This window comes from Herpailurus yagouaroundi, unplaced genomic scaffold (assembly GCF_014898765.1).
Source record: "Herpailurus yagouaroundi ecotype Mexico unplaced genomic scaffold, PumYag 220, whole genome shotgun sequence".
Taxonomy (NCBI): Eukaryota; Metazoa; Chordata; class Mammalia; order Carnivora; family Felidae; genus Herpailurus; species Herpailurus yagouaroundi.
Window position 1 is genome coordinate 6615925 of NW_024412451.1, and position 21507 is coordinate 6637431.

The window sequence follows — 21507 nt, forward strand, 5'->3', positions numbered from 1 at the left end:
TCCTGGAGGCCTGGCTGAGTAGGGGACCTAGGAGGATTCAAGCCCTGTCTCTCCCGTGTTCTGTGGCTTCTGGCGGTGGGGGGATGTCTACATGTATCTCACAGCACCCCACCCCATTGGAGAGGGAAATCTCGTCCTTCCATCCTAGGTGCCACACAGAACCCATCATTCAGGGTCTGCCTGGGACACAGCACAGGTAGGAAGCAGCCTTCTCCCAGGCTGTAGGGACTTGGGCCTCTTCCAAGCTCAGGAAAGAGCTGGGTCCCTGCCTCATTTTGACTGACTCTGGGGACCAGGCACCCCTGTGGGTGAACCCAGTGGTCCCTCCTCCTCTCCAGCTCCCATGCTCTGTGAGCAGCTGTCCCCAACGGCTCCGCCCCCCCCCCCCCCATTTCTGCTCTCCCCCCTGTTACCAGGAGAACCAGTAGAACAGGGCCACCTGGCCATCTGCCTCTCCAGGCACCTTATCATGCGTCTCCTGATGACTCTTCCTGCTCTGTCTTTTATTTTCCCTAACAAGTACTTATTTAATACTTCTGTACAGGTAATATGTTCACATGGACAAGTATTCAGAATGCACAGCAGAATCTGTCCTCAGATACCCAGTCCCCTCCTGGCAAATGACCAGGGTCCGTGGGCTGCTCTGAGCATTGCTGTGTTTGCACAAAGGATATAGGGGCCCTTTGCTATCAGTGGCACAGGCTGTCCTCCTTCTTATCCGTGACTGTGCAGTATTCCTTCACATGGCTGTGTTCTGCTGCATGCATCTTCTACTAATGGAAAAACGCAGTGTCCATTTTATTCCACCAACAGAAAAACTGCAGTTGATCATCTTGTATCTCATTCCATGTATGTGTGTCTAGGTCTATGGGATAAATTCCTAGAACCAGAAGAGCAGGATCTTACGTTCTTTTTTTTTGAGAGAGAGAGAGAGACAAAGTGCGAGCAGGGGAGGGGCAGAGAGAGATAGAAAGACACGCAGAATCCGAAGCAGGCTCCAGGCTCTGAGCTGTCAGCACAGAGCCCAACGTGGGGCTTGAGCTCACGGACTGCAAGATCATGACCTGAGCCGAAGTCGGATGCCCAACTGACCGAGCCACCCAGGTGCCCCTTACCTTCTTTCTACTTTTGAGAGACGTGGCCAAGTTTTCTCCACAGAGGTTGGGCAAGGTTATATTCCCAACAGCCGGGGTGAAAAGTATGTGTTTCCACCAACTCTGAATGGGGTGAAACTTTTTGATCTTTTCCAGAACCAGGTGGGAACCAATCTCTCCATATGGTACTTTTATGGATATGCATTTTATGGATATGCATTATTTTTTTTTTTTTTTTGAGGAAAAATTCACCTAAAAGGTAACTCTCCATTGCAGCCATGTTTAAGTGCACAATAGATGGCTTTTAGGATGTCCCAATGTTGTGCGACTATCACCACTGCCTGATTCCATCCACCCTGCATTGTCATCACCCCAAAGGGACACCCATACCTGTTAGGCAATGACCCCCGCATTCCCCCTCCTCCTGACCTGGGAAACCACTAATCTGACTTCTGTCTCTGGTGATTTGCCTACTGTGGAATATGTCAACTAAATGAAATCCCCCAAAGCATGGCCTTCGGTGTCTGGTTTCTTTCATTTTACAAAACCTTTCCAAGGATCACACGTAGAACATGTATGAGTACTAATTCTCTTTTGTCGTTCTATTGTATGGATGTACTACATTCTGTTCTTCCATTTATGAGCTGATGGACATTTGGCTGGCTTCTCCTTGGGGTTATTAGAATGCTACTATGAACATCAGAGGACATGGTGTTGTTGAACACTGTTTTCCATTTCAGGAGTGTAAATGCTAGGTCAAGTGCATATGTTCAGGAGTGTAAATGCTAGGTCAAAAGGTGGTTTCTATGTCTTAACTTTCTGAGGGTAATACCAGACTGTTTGCCACAGTGACAACACCATTTGACATTCCCACCAGCAGTGTGTGAGGCTTCCAGTTTCTAAATATTTTCACCAGTATTGTTATTTTCCTTTAAAAAATAATGATAGCCTACCAGTGGGTGTGAAGGAGTATGTCAGTGCAGTCCGATTTGCATTTACGTAATGACTAATGATGTCGTTCTTTTTTTTGTTTGTTTGTTTTTGGACATATTTGTCATATGTATATCTTCTGTGCAGAACTTATTTAAGTCCTGTTCCTATTTTTATTTTATGTTATTATTTTTCAGTGTATTTTTGAGTTTTTGCTACTGTAAAATGTTACATGTTAGTTAAGAGAGTGATTATCCAACGCTGTTGTGGAGGAAAATCTCCTGGCAAATCTGTAAACTGTAGGTTGCTGGACCCCATTCCAGACACTTATTTATTTATTTATTTATTTATTTATTATTTAAATTTAAATCCAAGTTAGTTAACATATGGTGTAATAATGGTGTCAGGAGTATATTTTCGGGTTCATCACTTGCATATAACACCCAGTGCTCATCCTAACAAGTGCCCTTCTTAATGCCCATCACCCATCTAGTCCATCCCCTAACCACCTCCTCTCCAGCACCCTCAGTATATTCTGTGTTTTTAAGAGTGTCTTATGGTTTTCCTCCCTCTCTGTTTTTATTTTCTTTTTCCTTTCCTTCCCCTATGTTCATGTGTTGTGTTTCTTAAATTCCACATATGAGTGAAATAATACGATATCTCTCTTTCTCTGATTATTTTGCTTGGCATAATACACTCTAGTTCCACCCACGTTGTTGCAAACGTCTGGTTTTAAATTCGGTTGTTTGTCTTTTTGTTGTTGAGTTGTAAGTGTTCTTTTTATGTGCTGGATACTACTCCCTTATCAGATCTATCATTGGTAATTTTTTTCTCCCACTCAATAGGTTGGCTTTTTACTTTCTCAATAGGGCTAATAGATGAATAAAAGGATTCATTTCGGGGCGCCTGCATGGCTCAGTCAGTTGGGCGGCCGACTTCGGCTCAGGTCATGATCTCGCGGTTTGTGAGTTCGAGCCCCGCGTCCGGCTCTGTGCTGACAGCTCAGAGCCTGGAGCCTGTTTCGGATTCTGCGTCTCCCTCTCTCTGACCCTCCCCCATTCATGCTCTGTCTCTCTCTCTATCTCAAAAATAAATAAACGTTAAAAAAAATTAAAAAATAAAAAAATAAAAAAATAAAAGGATTCATTTCGATGAAGTCCCACTTATGCATATTTTTCCCATCCTACTGTTGGAAAGCCAGGGCACAGGGTGGGGTGAGGCCCGGGCACAGGTGGTCCCCCATCCAATGGTGCAGGAAGGACTTGAGAGCCAATGTCAAGAATACTACAGGGAGCAGAGGACTCAGGGTTGCAATCAAGCACATGAATTTTGTCCTTATCCCTTGTTCCTACAGGACAGTCAGGGTCCCTGACATGGTGGCTCTAGTAGCCACTGGGGAAGTGACTGTCAAGACTCTGCTCTTCCTCCTCTGCTTCATCATCCTCATGTAAGCACTGCCCCAGGGGGAGGGGAAGCATGGGGAGGGTGAGGACATGTGGCTGAGTCTCAGACCCAGTGCAGGAGGGACTGAACAGGTCAGAGGGCAGGGCAGGGGGGAGGGCAACCAGGTGTGAGGATTCCACAGTGTCCAGGACAGGACGGGCTGTACCTGCTGTGTTCACGGCTGTCTATGGGGCCATACCTGCACTCTCCCACCTTGTCTGCCCTCCAGCCCCTTAGCTGGGAACCGGAGTGAATCAGTTGGCCCTGCATTCCCAGGACCAGACCGAAAGGCCCTGGTGTCTTCTCTCAGACTGAGATTCCTCAGGAAGGAGAGAGCCAGGCCTGCAGGGGGCGTGGAGGAGGCCAATACCACCCCCAGTTAATCCCTCAGGTAAGTGATGTGGGCAGCCCACCACCCAACATCCCACCATCACCTCCTCCAGGATGGCCCCAGGATTGCTTCACTTAGCATGGCCAAGGTTGAGCTGCCACATTCCTCTTGAACCTTCATCTCCACTGAGATTCCCTCACATGGCTGGCATGGCCTCATCTTTAAGGCCAGAACTGGGGTGTGGTTCTCCACCGTGACCTCCCTCCCTTCTGCCTGATCCAACACATCACTCAGTCTTGTCCATCCTTCCTCCTGCTCATCCTCATGCTCATCTCCTCCCCATCCTGACCCTGCTTGTTCCTGTGGTCTCTTCTCTAGGCCTCTAACCCACCTGCCTCCTCAACACAGGCCTCCAGAAGGAGTCTCAGGACGCCATTATTATTATTATTATTTTTTTTAAATGTTTATTTATTGAGACAGAGAGAGACAGAGCATGAACAGGGGAGGGTCAGAGAGAGGGAGACACAGAATCTGAAACAGGCTCCAGGCTCTGAGCTGTCAGCACAGAGCCCGATGCAGGGCTTGAACTCACGGACCACGAGATCATGACCTGAGCCGAAGTCGGCCGCTTAACCGAATGAGCCACCCAGGCGCCCCTCAGGACGCCATTATTGTCCACTTCCTCCACAGTATGAAGAGCTACAATTCCTCTCCATGGCCAAGACCGAGGTGCAAACAGGCTAGATTCGAAGACCTGGCATGGTCTGTTCCCTTCTGGGCTCCCCACCCAGATCCCTACCTCTCCCTGCATCTTGCAACTTCTCCACACCCAGCCATGTTAGAGATCTTTTGACTATAAGACTTTGCATGAGACTTTCCCCATTCCTACATTTCCAAGTCCTGGTTACCTTCAGGCTCAATAGTAAATGCCACCCAGCTGTGTGTATGCACAAGTGTGTGTGTGAGAGTGAGAGTCTCATATGGTTTTGAGTGAAGTAATATTCAGCTATTTACAGACTCCTTCAACAAGTACTATTGACACACCACCTTGTAGGTGTCAGGGTGCATCTGTGAACATAGCAAAAAAAAATCATTATAATCAAGAAGATGTCATTCTGTAGTCAAGAAGGATATAAATCAAAAGAAATAAAGAGGAAATAATACAGAGCACACTGGGTAGAAAATGTTTTTGGAGAGAAACCATGTAGACTGAGTGGCACGTGACATATTGGGGAGCATGTTCTACAACTGAGAGTAGGAGGAGGTGACATTTGAGCAAAGACTTGAGGCAGTGACAAGGCAGGTTCTGTGTTTGCTTAAGAGAAAATTACTCCAAGAAAATGGAAAAGAAGGCACAGTGAATGTAAGAGCTCTGACGTGGGAGCTGGCTTGGTGTTTCACTGGAAACAAGTGGCCAAGATTGAGAGCACAGGAGCGTCAGGTGGGGATGCTGGGAGGATGGTGCAGACCCCCTGGGTGTGCAGACCTCATAGGGGAAGAGACCCAGAGGGGGTGGACACCCAGTGGGGGTGCAGACCATGTGAGCCTTGCTGAAAATGCAACAATCTGAAGCCTTTGAGGAGAGCAGAGATATGATAGAACTTTCCTTTTAATAGGATCCCTGTGGCTGCTCTGCTCAGGACTGGCCTGAATGGGTCCATGACAGCACAACAGAGATGGGGAAGGGAAATGATGCCTACTGAAGACAGGAAGTGATGTTGGCTCGAACCAAAAAGAGTGGGCATTTATTTTGGACACATTATGAGGATAAAACAAACAGGGTAATGGGTGTGGTGTGTGGGGGAAAAAGAGAGAGCCAAGAAGGGTCTGGAGAATGAGGGTTGTTCTCTGTGTTTCTCTGCATTGCTCCTGGAGAGGGCATCTCCAACTTCCCTCCTGTATCAGCTTCTGTTGTCACAAAGGACACACTCTCAGTGTCTTAAAACAAAGGAAACGTAATCAATCCCTCACAAGGAGGCCAGAAAGCTGTGTAAGGAATGAAGCACATTTCTTCCCTCTGCCCTGCTAAGTTCTCCCCTGGGACCTGTAACACAGGACAGGTGAAGGACAGGAAAGCATGAAAGTGTATTTAATATGAGATTTATGTGGCACAGGAGCCCTCATAAGGAAATGAAGACCCAAATAAATGGTTAAATCTCAGTGGTTTTTTAAAGATAGATCTGATGAAGAGTGGAAACTCAGGGCCACACCCAGAAGAACAGAGTTTGAGCTGTGGGTAGTAACAGAGGGCTTGGCAAGGCCATCTTCTCATCTGTCTTTTGTCCATCTGTCTTCAGAGATGTGATGCTCCTTTCCTCCGGGTAGAGGGAGAGCACCTCTCAGTGAGACCCACTGCAGGGGAAGGTCACAAAGTCCTTCCTCAACTGCCTTTTTTTTTTTTTTAGCTTTTTGGGGTCATTTTATTTTATTTTCAATGTATGAAGTTTATTGTCAAATTGGTTCCCATACTCAACTGCCATTTTTAAAATTCTTTCAGTCTGAAAGGGTCATTATGCCCAAGGGACACAACTTGGGGTACTGTATTCTGAACCCCAGAATCCCAATTCAGTTTTGCTGAACAGAAATCGGGACTGGTTGGGCTCCACACCCTCCTGAGGCTCAAGGAGAGACTCCTCCTGCTTCTTCTGGGTGATGGTGGCTGCTGGCTCCCTTAATCTGTGGTGTCACTGTTCCACTCAGTGTTTCTCTGGTCATGTCGCCTCATGCTACTCTGTGTGTAGCAGGTCACCCTCTGCTTCCCCTTTAGAAGGACACTGTGATAGGTTTAGGGCCCAACCCAGATAATCTAGGATGATCTCCAAGTCCATATCTCTAACTTCATCACATCTGCAAAGACCCTGTTTCCTTGTAAGGTAACATCTACAGGTTTCAGGGATTAAGACAGAGGTTACTTTGGGGACATTGTTCAGTCCACAGCACTGATCAAGTGATTTTTGCACCCCTAAATGCCTCCATTAGTCCCCAGACTTCCTCTACTTTGTTCCTCCATGACCTGATACACTAGTGGGTCACCACAGGCATGGCACACATCTTGGGGACCAGGCACCTGCTGTTCTGTAAAAGCCACTCTTAACAGAGCTAAAAGAGAAGTGGCAGACAGAGAGAAAATACCTACAAATATATATCTGATGAATGAGTTGTATCCAGTATATACCAAGGACTCTCAAAACCAAACAATGAGTAAACAAACGAAACCTAACTGTGTAAAAAAATAGAAACGAAACAACCCTGTTTACAAATTGACAAAGGATTTGAATAGATTTTTTTCACAAAGTATACAAATGACCACTAAGTGCATGAAAAGATGGTCAAAATCCAATATCAGCCAAATGCAGATTACAACCACACAGTGATGGTATCATAAAAAACAACGCAAAACAAAACCCAGGAAATCACAAGTGTTGGCAAGGAGGCAGAGATTGTGGAAGTCCTGTGTTTTACTCTTGAGATTATAAAGGGTGCATTGGCTGTGTAATTCAGTGTGGCAGTTCCTCAAAAAATTAAAAATTGAGGGGCGCCTGGGTGGCTCAGTCGGTTAAGCGTCCAACTTCAGCTCAGGTCACCATCTCGCGGTCCATGAGTTCGAGCCCCGCGTCGGGCTCTGGGCTGATGGCTCAGAGCCTGGAGCCTGCTTCCGATTCTGTGTCTCCCTCTCTCTCTGCCCCTCCCCCGTTCATGCTCTGTCTCCCTCTGTCCCAAAAATAAATAAACGTTAAAAAAAATAAAAAAAAAAATTGAATTACCATAGGAGATAGGAACCTCATGTCTGAGTATATACACAAAAGCTCAAAATCAGGAATTGAATAGATATTTCTACATCCGTGTTCATAGCAGCATGATTCATGACAGTGAAAACGGCAGAAACAACCCAAGGGTCTAACAACAGATAAACACAAAAACAAAAGGTGGAATATTACACAGTCTTAAAAAGAATGAACGTTTGACACATTCTACAATGTGGATTGAGGACATTACTGTGAGTGAAATAAGCTAGTCACAAAAGGACAAATACTGTATGATTCCATTACCCCAAGTATCTAGAGAGCTCAAGTTTACAGACAGAAAATACAATGATGGCTGTGAAGGTCAAGAGATGGGTGGGGGAATGGAGGCTTATTAATTTAACAGGCACAAAATGTCACATTGGGATGATGGAAAAGGTTGTAGAGATGGATGGTGGTGGTCGCCCTACAATGCCACTGACCTAAAGAATTAAAATGGTTAAAAGGGTAGAGGTTCTGTTATGCATATTTTGCTTCAGTAAAAACAAAGCAGCCAAAGATTCGATCAACCACTTCACCAAAGAAGGAAAAAGAATGGAGAATGAGCACATGAAAACATGCCCAGCATCACCTGTCCTTAGGAAATCACAGATTAGAACCAGGATGAGATACCAGTGCACTCCCCTTACAAAGGCTAAAGAATCCAAATGAAAATAAGAGAAAAATCCTGGTAATATCCAATATGAAAGAGAGTGTGGAGCAACCAGGACCCACCACACACATTGCTGGTGGAAACACCAAATGGTACAGCCACTGTGGAGAACAGTTTGGCAATCGTGTCTCAGTCAAACCTACACCAAATGTGGGACTGAGGACCTAATGCCTAGATATTTACCCAGGAGAAACAAAAACACGTTCCCACAAAACCTGCATGTGAATGTTGACAGTTATTTTATTCATAGTCACCCCAAAACAGAAAACAACCCCAATGGTCTCCCAGGGGTTAGTGTATGCAAGATTGTACAAATTATTAGCATACATACTCAACAATATGGAGGACCTTCTAATGCATTAGGCCAAATGAATGAAGCCAGACTCTTGCATGATTCCGTTTCTATGACATTCTGTAAACAGCAAAATAAGAGGAATGGAGAACAGACCAGCATTTTTGCAGAGGTTATGGGAGGAGGGAGGACTTGGCCACCAAGCGACAGGAGGAAAGAAGCTCTTGGGGAATGGCACTCTTCAGTACCTTGACTGTGGTTATGATTACATAATTCTATATATCAGTCAAATTTCAAGAATTGTACATGTTAACAGGTGAATCTCACTATGTCTAAAATTAAAATGCATTGAGAATTAAAGAGGCCCCTGGGTAGCCAGTCGGTTAAGTGTTCAACTCTCGATTTCGACTCAGGTCATGATCTCACAGTTACTGAGTTCGAGGCCCACATCAGGTTCTTCGCCAACCTGGTAGAGCCTGCTTGAGATTCTCTCTCTCTCTTTTTTTTCTCTCTGCCCTTTCCCTGCACACACACTCTCTCTCTTAAAAATAAATAAACAGAAAAAGAATTAAAAAACACAAGATACACTAAACTTCTGCAAAATTGCTAAAATTTTTAAAAGGCTGACAATACCAAATATTAACAAGAATGCGGAAGTACCAGAATTCTGAAATATTGTGGATAGGAGTAGTAAAGGTTAAAACCATTATGGAGAGTCGTGTAGCAATTCCTGCTAGTGTGAGACACGCAGTTACTCTTTGGCCTAATAATGACATTTTGGGGAGGGACTCTTTTTTCTCTTTTAGCAGTTTTTATGTCTATTTTGTTATTGAAGTATAGTTGACACACATTGTTATGTCAGTCTCACAAATATCCTTTTTTTATATACTCATGGGGGTGTTTTTTATATATATATATATACATATATATGTATATATGTATATATACATATGTATGTGTATATATGTATATACATATATATGTGTGTATATACATATATATATATAGTTTATATAGTATATAAACATGTCCATAAAAAGGTTTTACCTTCCTATTCATAGCCCAAACTTGAAAATCTCAAATGTCTATCAATAGGTGAATAAATAAAAGATTACAATATACCCATGAATGGCATAATACATAGTAATAAATGCATTATGAACTATAAATACGACTTGGATCAATTTCAAAATTATTGTGCTGAGTGAGAGAATACAGAAGACACAAAGTGTACATTTCTAGGAAATTCTCAAATTGGCATGAAGGGAACAGATCAATGGTTACCTGGGGCTGGAGATGGCTTGATGAGCTGCACAGAGGTGCCAGAAACCCAGTTGAGATGGTGGTTACGTTCACGTCCGGATTGTGGAGGTATACATTTGTCAGGATTCATAGAAAAGCGCACTTCAAGTAGTTATATTCCGTCTTATAAGAAGTACAAAGTTCATTAAAGAAACATAATGAGAACTCACAGATCTTCCCAGTCCATGAAAATGGTATAACTTTCTTTACTGTAAAACCAACTGCATTGGCTTCTCCATTATGTGCCACAATCGTACATTTTTAATAATCCAGAATAAGGTATGATTTCACTTATTGGAGACTCAATTCCTCACTTATCAGATAAGGTGCAAAAGTGTCTCTATGGTAGTAATGTTTATGGAACATATATTTAGATACTATTGTGTTTTGAAGATTTTACAAATGGTTGACGGCAAATGCTATTATATATGCATATTGTAAATAGAGACATCAAGGATTTGCCAGATGTATACTCCACAGAGTGAGATGGAAAAATACATGAGCAGAACCTAAAATTTTAATTGCAGCCGTATATTCATGCCACTCATGTTTTCTGGAATATTATGTGTTTTGAGCCAATTTCACCTTGAGAATCAGTTTTTACATGACGGGAAATGCTAATCTGTATGATGAGCAACCAAACATATTACTTCAGTCCACAAATGACTGTATAGACAGCATTCATGGAAAAGAGTGTCCACTGGCTCATGAACTTGTGTTCTCCCTTTTGTTTGACGTGAAGACGCTACATGGTTTTCCGTTTGGAGATGCCACTGAAACTTCATGTATCAGCATAATAGAAGCAAAAAACCAAAAATGGACCCATCCTTGAATATTTAGAAAATAACCGGCAGTAGGCCAGCAGAGACATTGCAAGGTCACACATGCCTGCAGCTGTGAACCTAACAGGGACAAAGTGAAAGCACAGCGTATCTGCAGAGGAAGTGGCGCCTTGGGTGGGGTCCCTGTTGCAGGATGGACCAGGTCAACCCCATGTGTCTTGTCTTCAGGTCCCCCAACACAGATGTTCACCAAGTATTTGGAGAATCCATCAGTGAATCAATGAAGGAATCCTGCCTTCACCTCACCGTGGCCCCCTTCTTTTCTTATGCCCCAGATGCTCACACACCTAAAGAATCCTCCACCTTGCAGGACTGACCACTCGGTCCAGACGAGGCTGTGACCCTCCAGCTGTAGACAAGAGTTGATTAGCTCCTTGGTGTAGACCATGCTGCTCAGACAAGCACCTCAGATGGGAGGATCTTAGGAGACTCACTGTGTCCCATGCCTCAGATGCTCTCAGAGGTCCTGGTCCAGGCTCCAGTGGTGGAGGGAAGAGTGGAGATGGGAGGCAGGATACAGGGTCTGTTCTTGGTCTCTCCTCCTGGGTGGGTCTCCCGGGTCTTGGACTGGGAGTGCGGGGGTCACAGGCTCTGTGCAGAGAGGGGGTGAGCTCCGCAGCGGCAGTTCCCCCTTTGTGAAATCGTGAGACCTCATGCTCCTCCCCAGCTTCCCGTGGGTCCTCCTCAGCTTCCCTCCCTCTGCCTTCCCTTCTTCACCCACAGGAAGCCCAGACACCCTCTGTCTCTAGATGCTGCTGCCACCGCTGCTGCTGCTCCTGCTATGGGCAGGTGAGTGGGCCGAGGGGAGAGGGAAGCTGGGGACTGCCGCTGACCCTGCCTTCTCCACAGGGTCCCAGGCTCAGGATGAAAGATACTGGCTGCAAGTGCAGGAGTCACTGACAGTGCAGGAGGGCCTGTGTGTATACGTGCCCTGCAAATTCTCCAAACCCACGAGCTACTTGCCTAACCCTGTTCATGGCTACTGGTTCCGGGGAAGGGCCCACATATATTTGGATGCTCCAGTGGCCACAAACAACCCAGATTGAAAAGTACAGAAGGAGACCCAGGACCGATTCCGCCTCCTTGGAGACCCTCGGGACCATGACTGCTCCCTGGACATCAGAGATGCACAGAGAAGGGACTCCGGGACGTACGTCTTTAGGGTGGAGACAGGGATTAATATAAGGTATAGTTACAAACAGAATCAGCTCTCTGTGCGTGTGACAGGTAAGGAGCACACTGCAGGGGAGGCCACAGGGGAAGGATAGGGGTCCCGGGACAACCTTGACAGAAGCCTGAGGCTTCTTTCAGGGCGGCACCTCAGACCCTCTTTCTGATCCCTGTGTCTCCCCCTCTCCTCACCAGCCCTCACCCACACACCTGACATCCTCATCCCTGAGACCTTGGAGTGTGGACACCCCAAGAACCTGACCTGCTCTGTGCCCTGGGCCTGTGAGCAGGGCACGCCCCCCATCTTCTCCTGGATGTCAGTGGCTCTCACCTCCCTGGGCCCCAGGACCCACCTCTCCTCAGTGCTCACCCTCACCCCACGGCCCCAGGACCATGGTACCAACCTCACCTGTCAGGTGAAGTTCCCTGCAGCTGGTGTGATGGTGGAAAGGACCGTCCAGCTCAGTGTCACCTGTGAGTGTAGGGCCAGGATGACCTGAGTGCCTGAGGGGGTGAGGGGCATGAAGTCCAGGTTCTGGATGCTGGTGCTTTAGTCCTGGAGGCCTGGCTGAGGAGGGGACCTCGAATGACTCAAGTCCTGTCCCTCCTGTGTTTCTGTGGCTTCTGGGGGTGGGAGGATGTCCACATGCATCTCACATCACCCTTCCTCACTAAAGAGGGAAATCCTGTCCTCCCATCCTAGGTGCCACACAGAACTCGACAGCTGATGTCTGCCTAGTGGATGACAAAGGTGGGAAGAAGCCTCCTGTCCACGGAGCACTGACTAGCAGTTTCTTTCAGAGCGGGACTTTCAGAGTCAGTGGGTAGATGTGTGGTGGGCTGTAGTTAGACATGAGAACCCCCCTCAGCCCTCCTCTCTCATCCCCTCCCACTCTGGTCTTGCCAGGGTGACCTGCTATTTTCTCCCTACCATCTTGAGTATACTCTTTATCTTCCTCCAGTCATTGAAGGCCTTGGGGCATTTTTAGGAGACTTTATTTTTAGAGGGAGGTGGGGAGTTTTAGGTTCATAACAAAATTGAGCTGAAGGTAGAGAGATTTCCCCCAAGCCCCTGCTTTTGTATGCATAGCCTCTCCACTCTCTGTGTCCCCCACCAGAGAATACCTTTGTCACAATCAAACCTACATGTAATTGCCTTTATCACCAAAAGTCCATAGTTGACATTAGGGTTCATTCTTGGTGTTGTGCATTCTATGGGTTGGACAATTCATAATGACATGTATCCATCTAGTGGTATCGTGCAGAGTAGTTTCACTGTCCCCAAATGTCTCCGGGACATTTTTTGACTGTGAATCCTCAGCTCTCACCTTGACCTCTCTCTGAGCCCAGGCTTTCCCTCACTGTTCTATTCCCATTGACAGTGACATCTGGTTCCCACCTGGACAGTGAGCTCCTTTTGGACTCTTTCAGTGCCCACCAAATGGTTGACAGGTGGTGCCCAGAGACACATCCCTCACCCTGAGTGTGTTAGGCTCACAGTATATATACTTGGCTGCTTCCACCCACTTCTGGAAGCATAAGAGACCACCTTTGGCCCTGAGACAGGGTCAGTGGAGGCCAGGAGAGGAGATTCAAACAGCTTCCCTGGAGAGAAGGAAGGACAAGATCTTTCCACATCCCACAGAGACATATGCTGTGTGCATATGTCTCTCTCTCTGGCACGCCCACGGGGCCCAGAGCCCCACGATCCTGCTGCAGACAGATCTGGGATCTGTTGCAGAGAAGAACCTGCGTCCTAGAAAAAATGGTAGTAGCTGAACAGGAGTGTGAGAGCTACATGGTATCACTCAGACCATGTCCTTCTGGTGGAGGCTGAGGTCCTACAGTGGGTGGGAGACCCTCAGAGCTGAACCCTGGATGGGAGGGGACGAGTACCCCTCTCAGTATGCTGGAGTTGTCAAGATTGGAGTTGACCCCAAGTGTCTCTGTCTACAGGGAACCTGGAGACCATGGCAGGAATGATTAAAGGTGCCATTTGGGGAGCTGGTGTCACCACGCTGCTTGCTCTCTGCCTCTGCCTCATCTTCTTTGGGTGAGCTGTGTTGATGTGGGCGAGAAGGGAAGAAGCGGGACCTGCAGGGGTTGTGAGGCCCTACAGCAAGGGCGAAAGGTGCAGTCATGGTAAGAATCCAGCTGATACCATTGGGCCAAGCATGAGTATGTTCCCAGCCCTGGTTCCAGAAGTCCAGGAGCCGGGGCACCTTGTTACAAAGTCTTGATATGAAGGCTTCTGGGCTCACTCCACCATTGACCTGCCATAGTAGCTCACTCCAGCCTCAAGAGAGGGACCCTATGTCAGAGACCCTGGTTCTCTCATCAGAGTGAAGACCTGTAGGAAGACAGCATCCCGGAGAGCAGCGGGCGTGGACGGCATCCACTCAGTTGTAGGGCCAGCTCCCCTGGTGAGTGATGTGGGCATTCTGGTGTGCAGATTCTCCTCTACATCTCCTGGGGTGGCGCACAGCCATGCTCCATTCAGCACATCCAGAAATGAGCTCATCACCTTCCTGCTTAGTTGAAAATGTAGGTTTTATTATTATTCAGTGTCTGAGGCCAACAGATCAAGAGGTGATTGCCACTGAAAAGGCACCCTGTTACTCAAGTTCCCAGGAAGAAGGACACATGATCACACATAAGACCACATGGACAGGGTTGAGGTCGACCAAAAGGCAGAGGGGGCATAGAGAGACACAGATGGGAGCCTTTATTGGAGTTTCCACAGGAAAGGCATGCTGAGAAGGGGTAAGTGAGTTTAAGATTGGCTAGTTTGAATCATTTCAGCAAGCTCTGGGGTGTTGGGGCCGTCCCTAGTTGCTTGGTACTTGGCCCTGGGGTGATTAGGCAGAAGAATAGTGACCCAGAATGTAAGAGCTGGATAAAGGAGGGTTTGGGTGTGAGATTTGGATGGGTTGGTTTGCATATGAAAGAGATGCTTGCAAGGCAAGTCCTTTAACATCTCTAGAGATTGGCTAGTCCTGGCAGGGGCAGTTCCTCTAGGATTAGCAGGGCCCCAGATGCCAAAGCATCACAAACATATGGTTAATATGCTCCTAAACATACTCTTCCTGCTGATCACTCACCTCCCTGATGGCACTTGTGTCCCTAATACCCTGCCAGCGACCCAACCCTGTCCCGCCCCAGCCCTGCACTTCTCACACCAATGTGCTGCAGGGTGTGCAGGCCTGTGCTTCTCCACAGTACAGCATAATGCATCCACTCCCTTTGAGCTGAGCTCCCCTCTTAGTCCTTACCCTGCTGCAGCCCTCCCCGCTTCTCCTCCCTGGCATGTTAGCATCACCTCCAGGCAGAACCCTTGTCCCACATGACCAAGTTTGAAAAGCACTGCATCTCCACACTGCTGCAAGTCGGGTGCCCACACAACTTGGTATGAGATTTGGGGCAGGAAACCCAAGGTCCCCTTCAATGCTTCTGTCTCTCTGACACCAGCCTGCTCACTCGCCTCAAGCATAGCGAGCGTTTTGCATCTCAGAATCATTGCTCCGCTGTGCTCACCTTCTCATGTGTCTATGTCAATCTGCCCTAGTCCTGCTCATCTCCAAGCTCTAATTTTCATTTATTCATTTAAAACTCTAAGGTGGACATCACTGAGGTTTCTGAGTACATGATCTGCAATCACCTTGCCTTCATTCATTCCTTTGCAAATATCTTCCACTTGTCAATTGTTCTGGATACTTGGGAAATATCTCTGTTTTTACAAATATGTATGTTACAAATATAAAATGTCCCTGCTGTCAAGGACTTACATTTATTGAGGGGTGTGTGTGTGGAGAAAACAGTGAACATACAGGTAGTGAAAATATGCAAGAAATTGTCAGGAAATAGTGCTATGGAGGGGCATTAGATGGAAGAATGAGAGGTGTCAGTCCTGGCACTGGAGTCTTTGAGAAGACACCCGCAGGAAGTGAGGGAGCACAGCGTGAACCCTGAGAGAATCACTATGGCTCTAAACAAGGTTTGGGGGTCCTGAGGTTGCGGCATGACTGGTGTGTGGGGAAAACAACAAGTTGGACAGTGTGTTTGAACAGAGCTGTGTGGGAGGGGGGCAGTGGGTAACGATGGGTAGGAAATGAAGATGGAGAGAGGCATGGGGGCTGCAGACATTACAAAGCCCTGCAGTTCACCATAATTACCTTTGTATTTTGAGAAGGCTGATAACGTAAAGGAAAACCACACAGAACTACTACTCATCCAAAATACCTAACTTCTAACTCTTTTGGTCTCTAAATGTGTGTGTGGTTTTCACCACACCAAATAATCCTCTCTGACACCATCTGGAGGTCCTACTGTACAACTCAACTCAATTCTGACACTATCTATCTGGAGCTAGCATCACATCCCACAGATAAGGGCTCAGCCCATAAGACAGCCCCACCGCCCTTAAGACACAAACCGCAAGCTCAAGTTGTCACTTGTGCTTCTAACCAACTGGCTATAAATCGGGTGTTCCCACGACCCCCTTCCTCGGTTTCAATTACTTTGTCAGAGAGGCCCACAGAACTCAGGAAAGCATTTTATTTACTGTGTACCAGTTTATTATAAAAGTATATGATGAAGGATACAGATGAACATCCAGATAGAAGAGATGTGTGGAGCTCCCAAGTTATTTCCAGGTATGCCACCCTCCACATATTTACCAACCCAGAAGCTGCCTAACAACCACCCCCATACTATTGGGATTTTTATGGACATAGACATGATTGATCATTACCTCTATTTCCCACCCCTCTCCCCTTCCTGGGGGATGAGGACATGGGGCTGGAAGTTCCAAGCTTCTAACCGCAGCTTTGTATTTCTGTGACCAGCCTCCATCCAGGAGCCAACCAAGATTTGCATCATTAGAACAAAAGACACTGCTGTTGTCCAGGAAATCCCAAGGGAGTTAGGAACTCTGTGTCAAGAACCAGGGTCAAAGACCAAACATTAGACCAGAAGATGCTCCTAGCACTCTTATCACTTAGGAAATTTAAAAGGGTCTTAGGAAATCTGTACAGGAACCAAGGGCAGATCTCTCTCTCTCTCTCTCTCTCTCTCTCTCTCTGTCTGTCTTCTGATACACATTTATCTTTTATTATTTCACAGACATGAACTGATGCTCATTTTAATGGGATCGCTCTGTCTGCTGTGCTGAGAATACCTATATCAGGCTAGGAAAAGAGGACACCAAATAGGAAGAAACTCAAGTAATCCAGGCAAGAGATAATGTAGGCTCCCATAACAAGATACTGCAGACTGAGTGTCTTAAACTACAGAAACATATATTTTGTTATGCTGGAAGTCCAAGATCAAGGTGATGGCAGGGTTAGTTTCTCCTGAAAACTCTCCCCTTGGCTTGCAGATTACTACCTTCTCTCTATGTCCTCACGTGGCCTTTTCTCTATGCACACACATCTCCAGGGTCTCTTCTTCTTATGAGGACGTAAGTCATTTTGGGCCCTATCTTAATGACCTCACTTAAACCTAATTACTTTTTTAAAAGCCCCATCCCCAAATACAGCGCACTGGGTGTTAGAGCTTCAACATATAAATCCAAGGAGACACAATTCAGTCCATAAGACATAGTCCAATGGGTAACAATGATGAATCAGGATTTGCTAATGGAATGGTAGAGTATGTGTGTGATGTGAGCAGAGATAGTTCACTGCCTCCACCACATGGATGTGATAAATGCCAAAAATGACTCCACAGATGCCATAAATATCCACAGGTGTCCATGCATGTCCAGACATGTTAATAGATGTCATAAATACCCATAGATGCCCATACATGTCCATAGATACCAAAGATGACTCTGATGTGGTTGCCTTGAGCAACATAAATAATTGAACCACCAATTCCTGAAATTGCCATCTCTGCAGGAGTATATTTCTCAGGGGGGTTCAAACTTTATTTTGGTTACTATAAGCTTCAGGTGCCTCTGAGATGTCCAAATGAAGAAGACAAGTTAGATGTCAAGGGTCTGGAGCTCAGGAGAGGGGTCCAGGTAGGAGGCACAGAGATTTGGGGAGCATACACATCAAGGTCTGATAGGGGATGAAGCCACAAGGAAGAGAAGAGGTCCACAGACAGAACCCTGGGAGAGACAGGGCTACAAGGTGAAAACAACAAGAAGACCACTGAGAAAAAAAAAAGAAATGACAAAAAGAGTGTAGATTTGGGTCCTGGTAGCCAAAGGGAGATGAAGTTTCAAGGAGAAGAGAACGCTTATTTGTTTCAAATGGTAGTAATCCCAGTAAGATCAGTTCTGAGAAATGACCATTTAAATTTAGCACATGGTGTCACAGTTAATCTTGAGAAAAGCAGATCTGGTTGCCCAGTGGAGGAAGTTTTCTTGATTGGAATGAGTTCAAGAGAAAATGGGAGGAGAGGAAGTGCAAATGCTCTTGAGAAATGTTGCCATAAATCTTGAGAAATTAATCTGCAACAGAAAATGGTCATACTTCTACATCCCTTGGAACCTTCTGGGTGATAGGAGCATCTTTTGTTCTAACAAGGTGACTCTGGGTGGGCTTCTGGATGAGCAGATCACAAGAAAGACCAAGCCATGATTAGAAGCTCAGTATTTTCATCCCCAATCCCCATTATCCAGAGAGGGGGGAGATGCTAGAAATGAAATTAGTGATCCATCATGTCTATATGATGAAGTCTCCATTAACATCCCAAAAGTATGGAGCTCAAGGAAGTTCCAAGTTGGAATCTTCCAACACGGAGATGCTAACAGTACATCTGGAGAGGGTGTGGAAGCTCCTGCCACTCCCCACCCCTACCTCACCCTAGGCACCTCTTCCATTTGGATGTTCATCTGTGTCTTTTATCACATCCTTTTATAATAAGCTGGTAAACAGCAAACTGCTTTCCTGAGTTCTATGAGCCACTCTAGCAAATTAATGAAACCTGAGATAGGTGTTATGGCAACCACGAATTTATAGCCAGTTGTCCAGAAGCACGGGTTACAACCTCGACTTCCTATTGGCAGGTGAATTGGGGGTGAGGTTAGCCTTGTAAGACTGAGCCCTTAATGTGTGGGATCCGGCATTATCTCTGGGTAGGGAGTGTCAGAATTGAAGTGAACTGCAGGCCACTCAGCTGGTGTTGGAGAATTGCTTGCTGTGGGGAAAACCCCACAAATCTGGTGTCAGAAGTGTTGTGGATGTAGGTAACAGTGTGAGAACAAAGGAGACATACCCAGAAGAAAAGTCAACTTTTCATAAACACCCTCCTGCATGTCCCATGCCAGAGTCACCAGGATTGAGTTCATGATCAACAGATGTGTGGCCCCGGGTAGCACCTAACCTCTCTGACAATTAGTTTCTCTCTATGTAAACTATTTTCCACATAGGTCTGAGTGAGTGCTCAGTAAAATTTGAGAGCAATCAGTAGTGTTATATTTGCTAAATAAGAAATGTTTGATAAAAGAGTGGAAGAAAGCAATGTCCTATCGAGTCAAATTCACTTCATGGACCCTCTCTGCCTTCTCACCTTACCCCCCACCCCCACCCCAAGAGCCCTGCTCTGAGCCCTTCTTTGCTCTCCACACAGGGTTACCAGCAGGAGTCTGAGCCAGAACTGCTTGCTGAGCCCACGAGCTCTGCAGGGGTGCCCCCCACCTTGGAAATGGAGGAGGAGCTGCATTATGCCTCCATCAGCTTTCACAAGATGAAGGAGAACACTGCACAGAATATTCAGAGGTCAATACAAAGTGACAAACCACCTGGAGCAAACAGCCTCAGAGGGAGCGTCCATATCCTCTAGGAAGGGGGACCCAAAGGCTGGTTCTTGGAGACTTAACATCCCCATAGGCAATGGACTTATAAACTACTATATGTGAGTTTCTTGCTGTATTGGAACTAAGGCTTTGCAATCAGAGAGGCCTGGCATGGATTCAAGGCTCTTTCATTTGTTAGCACTATGATGTCAGGCAAGCCACCTTACTCCTCCATGTCTCAGTTTTCTGCTTTACAAAATGGATGTAAGGGCTTCCATGAGGATTAAAGTGCATATGGAAAACACACAGCACAAATCCTGCTGCGTTGTGAGACTTTGGTGCACATTGGTTCTTTCCCCCTTGGACAGAAAGGTGTCAGTGACATTTCACTTAGAGGCTGGATATGTTCTGTCCCGGACACCACATCAGCAATGAGTCAGTCTCACTCTGTACTCGAAATCCTCCCATGTGGCAATCATTTTGCAATGTACACATATATCAAATCATTACATTGTACACTTTAAATTTACACAATGTAGGGGCACCTGGGTGGCTCAGTCGGTTAAGCGTCTGACTTCGGCTCAGGTCATGATCTCACAGATCATGAGTTTGAGCCCCACTTCGGACTCTGTGCTGACAGCTCAGAGCCTGGAGCCTTTTTCAGATTGGGACTGTTTCGGATTGTGTGTGTGTGTGTGTGTGTGTGTGTGTCTGCCCCTCCATGGCTTACACTGTCTCTCTCAAAAATAAGTAAACATTAAAAAATAAATAAATAAAATTACACAATGTTATGTGTCAATTATATCTTAATAAAGCTGGAAAAAATAAACTCTATATGCATACATAGTACTTAATGGTAAATATTACTGAATATTTATCAGACGAAGAAAACCCTCCCCATGGATCTCTTCCCTGACTTGGCCTCCAGCATCATCCCTCTCCCCTTCTGAGTCCTCCCTTTCCTTCCTGCCTGCTTCCTACTAGTCCTGTTAGAGGCAAAATCACATATTAACATTTACACAACCTCCTAAAAATCAGGGCTGACCACAGTCAAAATACCTCTCCATCTCCTCAGCCCCAAAGACTAATTTATAAGCCTCTAATTTGACTTTCCAGATCAGGGGGCAGGAATTTTTTTTTTCAGAGGGGCAGAGAGCATATATTTTAGGCTTTGCAAGCTGTATGGTCTCTGTAGCAACTATCCAACCCTGTGTTTATAGTGCAAATGCAGCCATAGACATGCTAGAAATGAATTAAAGTGGATGTGTTCCAACAAAATTTTATTTACAAAAGTAGGCAGCCCACTAGCTATAGTTTTCTGACCTCCATTACAGGTTGTTTTTTTTTAACTTTTATTTATTTTTGACAGAGTCCTATACAGAGACAGAGCTTGAGCAGGGGAGGGGCAGAGAGAGAAGGAGACACAGAATCCGAAGCAGGCTCCAGGCTCTGAGCTGTCAGCAGAGAGCCCAATGCGGGGCTTGAATTCACAAACCATGAGATCATGACCTGAGCCGAAGTTGGACGTTTAACCGACTGAGCCACCCAGGCACCCCAATTCCAGGTTGTTTTTAATGTTTCCCAGTCTATTTGTGCATCTCCATATCCTAGCTCAGCGATCCTTCCTATCATTCTCTAAGTGTTCCCATGCTTGTGCATTCCTCACCATCTTCTTGCATCCACATTTCTCCTCCAGGAAGACCCATCACTAGGTCATCATCTATTTGGCACCTTCTTATCCCCAAAATAAACTTAAAAAAAATAGATGTCAGGGTTGAGATGGTGAAGGCAAGCAGGAATTTTTAATCTTCCTCCTAAAAAAAAATGAACATTTTACTTAAAATAAAAATCATCTTGAATAAAACAGTCCCAAACCCCCCAGTAGCACCGAATCCATGTCAAGG

General features: G+C 46.0%; 1 protein-coding gene across 1 annotated transcript; it reads left to right on the forward strand.

The window, feature by feature from the left end:
- Positions 1–11400: 11400 nt before the first annotated feature.
- On the forward strand, positions 11401–19918 carry LOC121018959 (myeloid cell surface antigen CD33-like). The gene is given in 7 exon segments (XM_040458092.1): positions 11401–11478; positions 11539–11916; positions 12055–12333; positions 12563–12610; positions 13816–13912; positions 14201–14282; positions 19438–19918. Coding segments are annotated over 7 exon segments (1137 nt in total). The 5' UTR covers positions 11401–11438; the 3' UTR covers positions 19651–19918.
- Positions 19919–21507: the final 1589 nt, after the last annotated feature.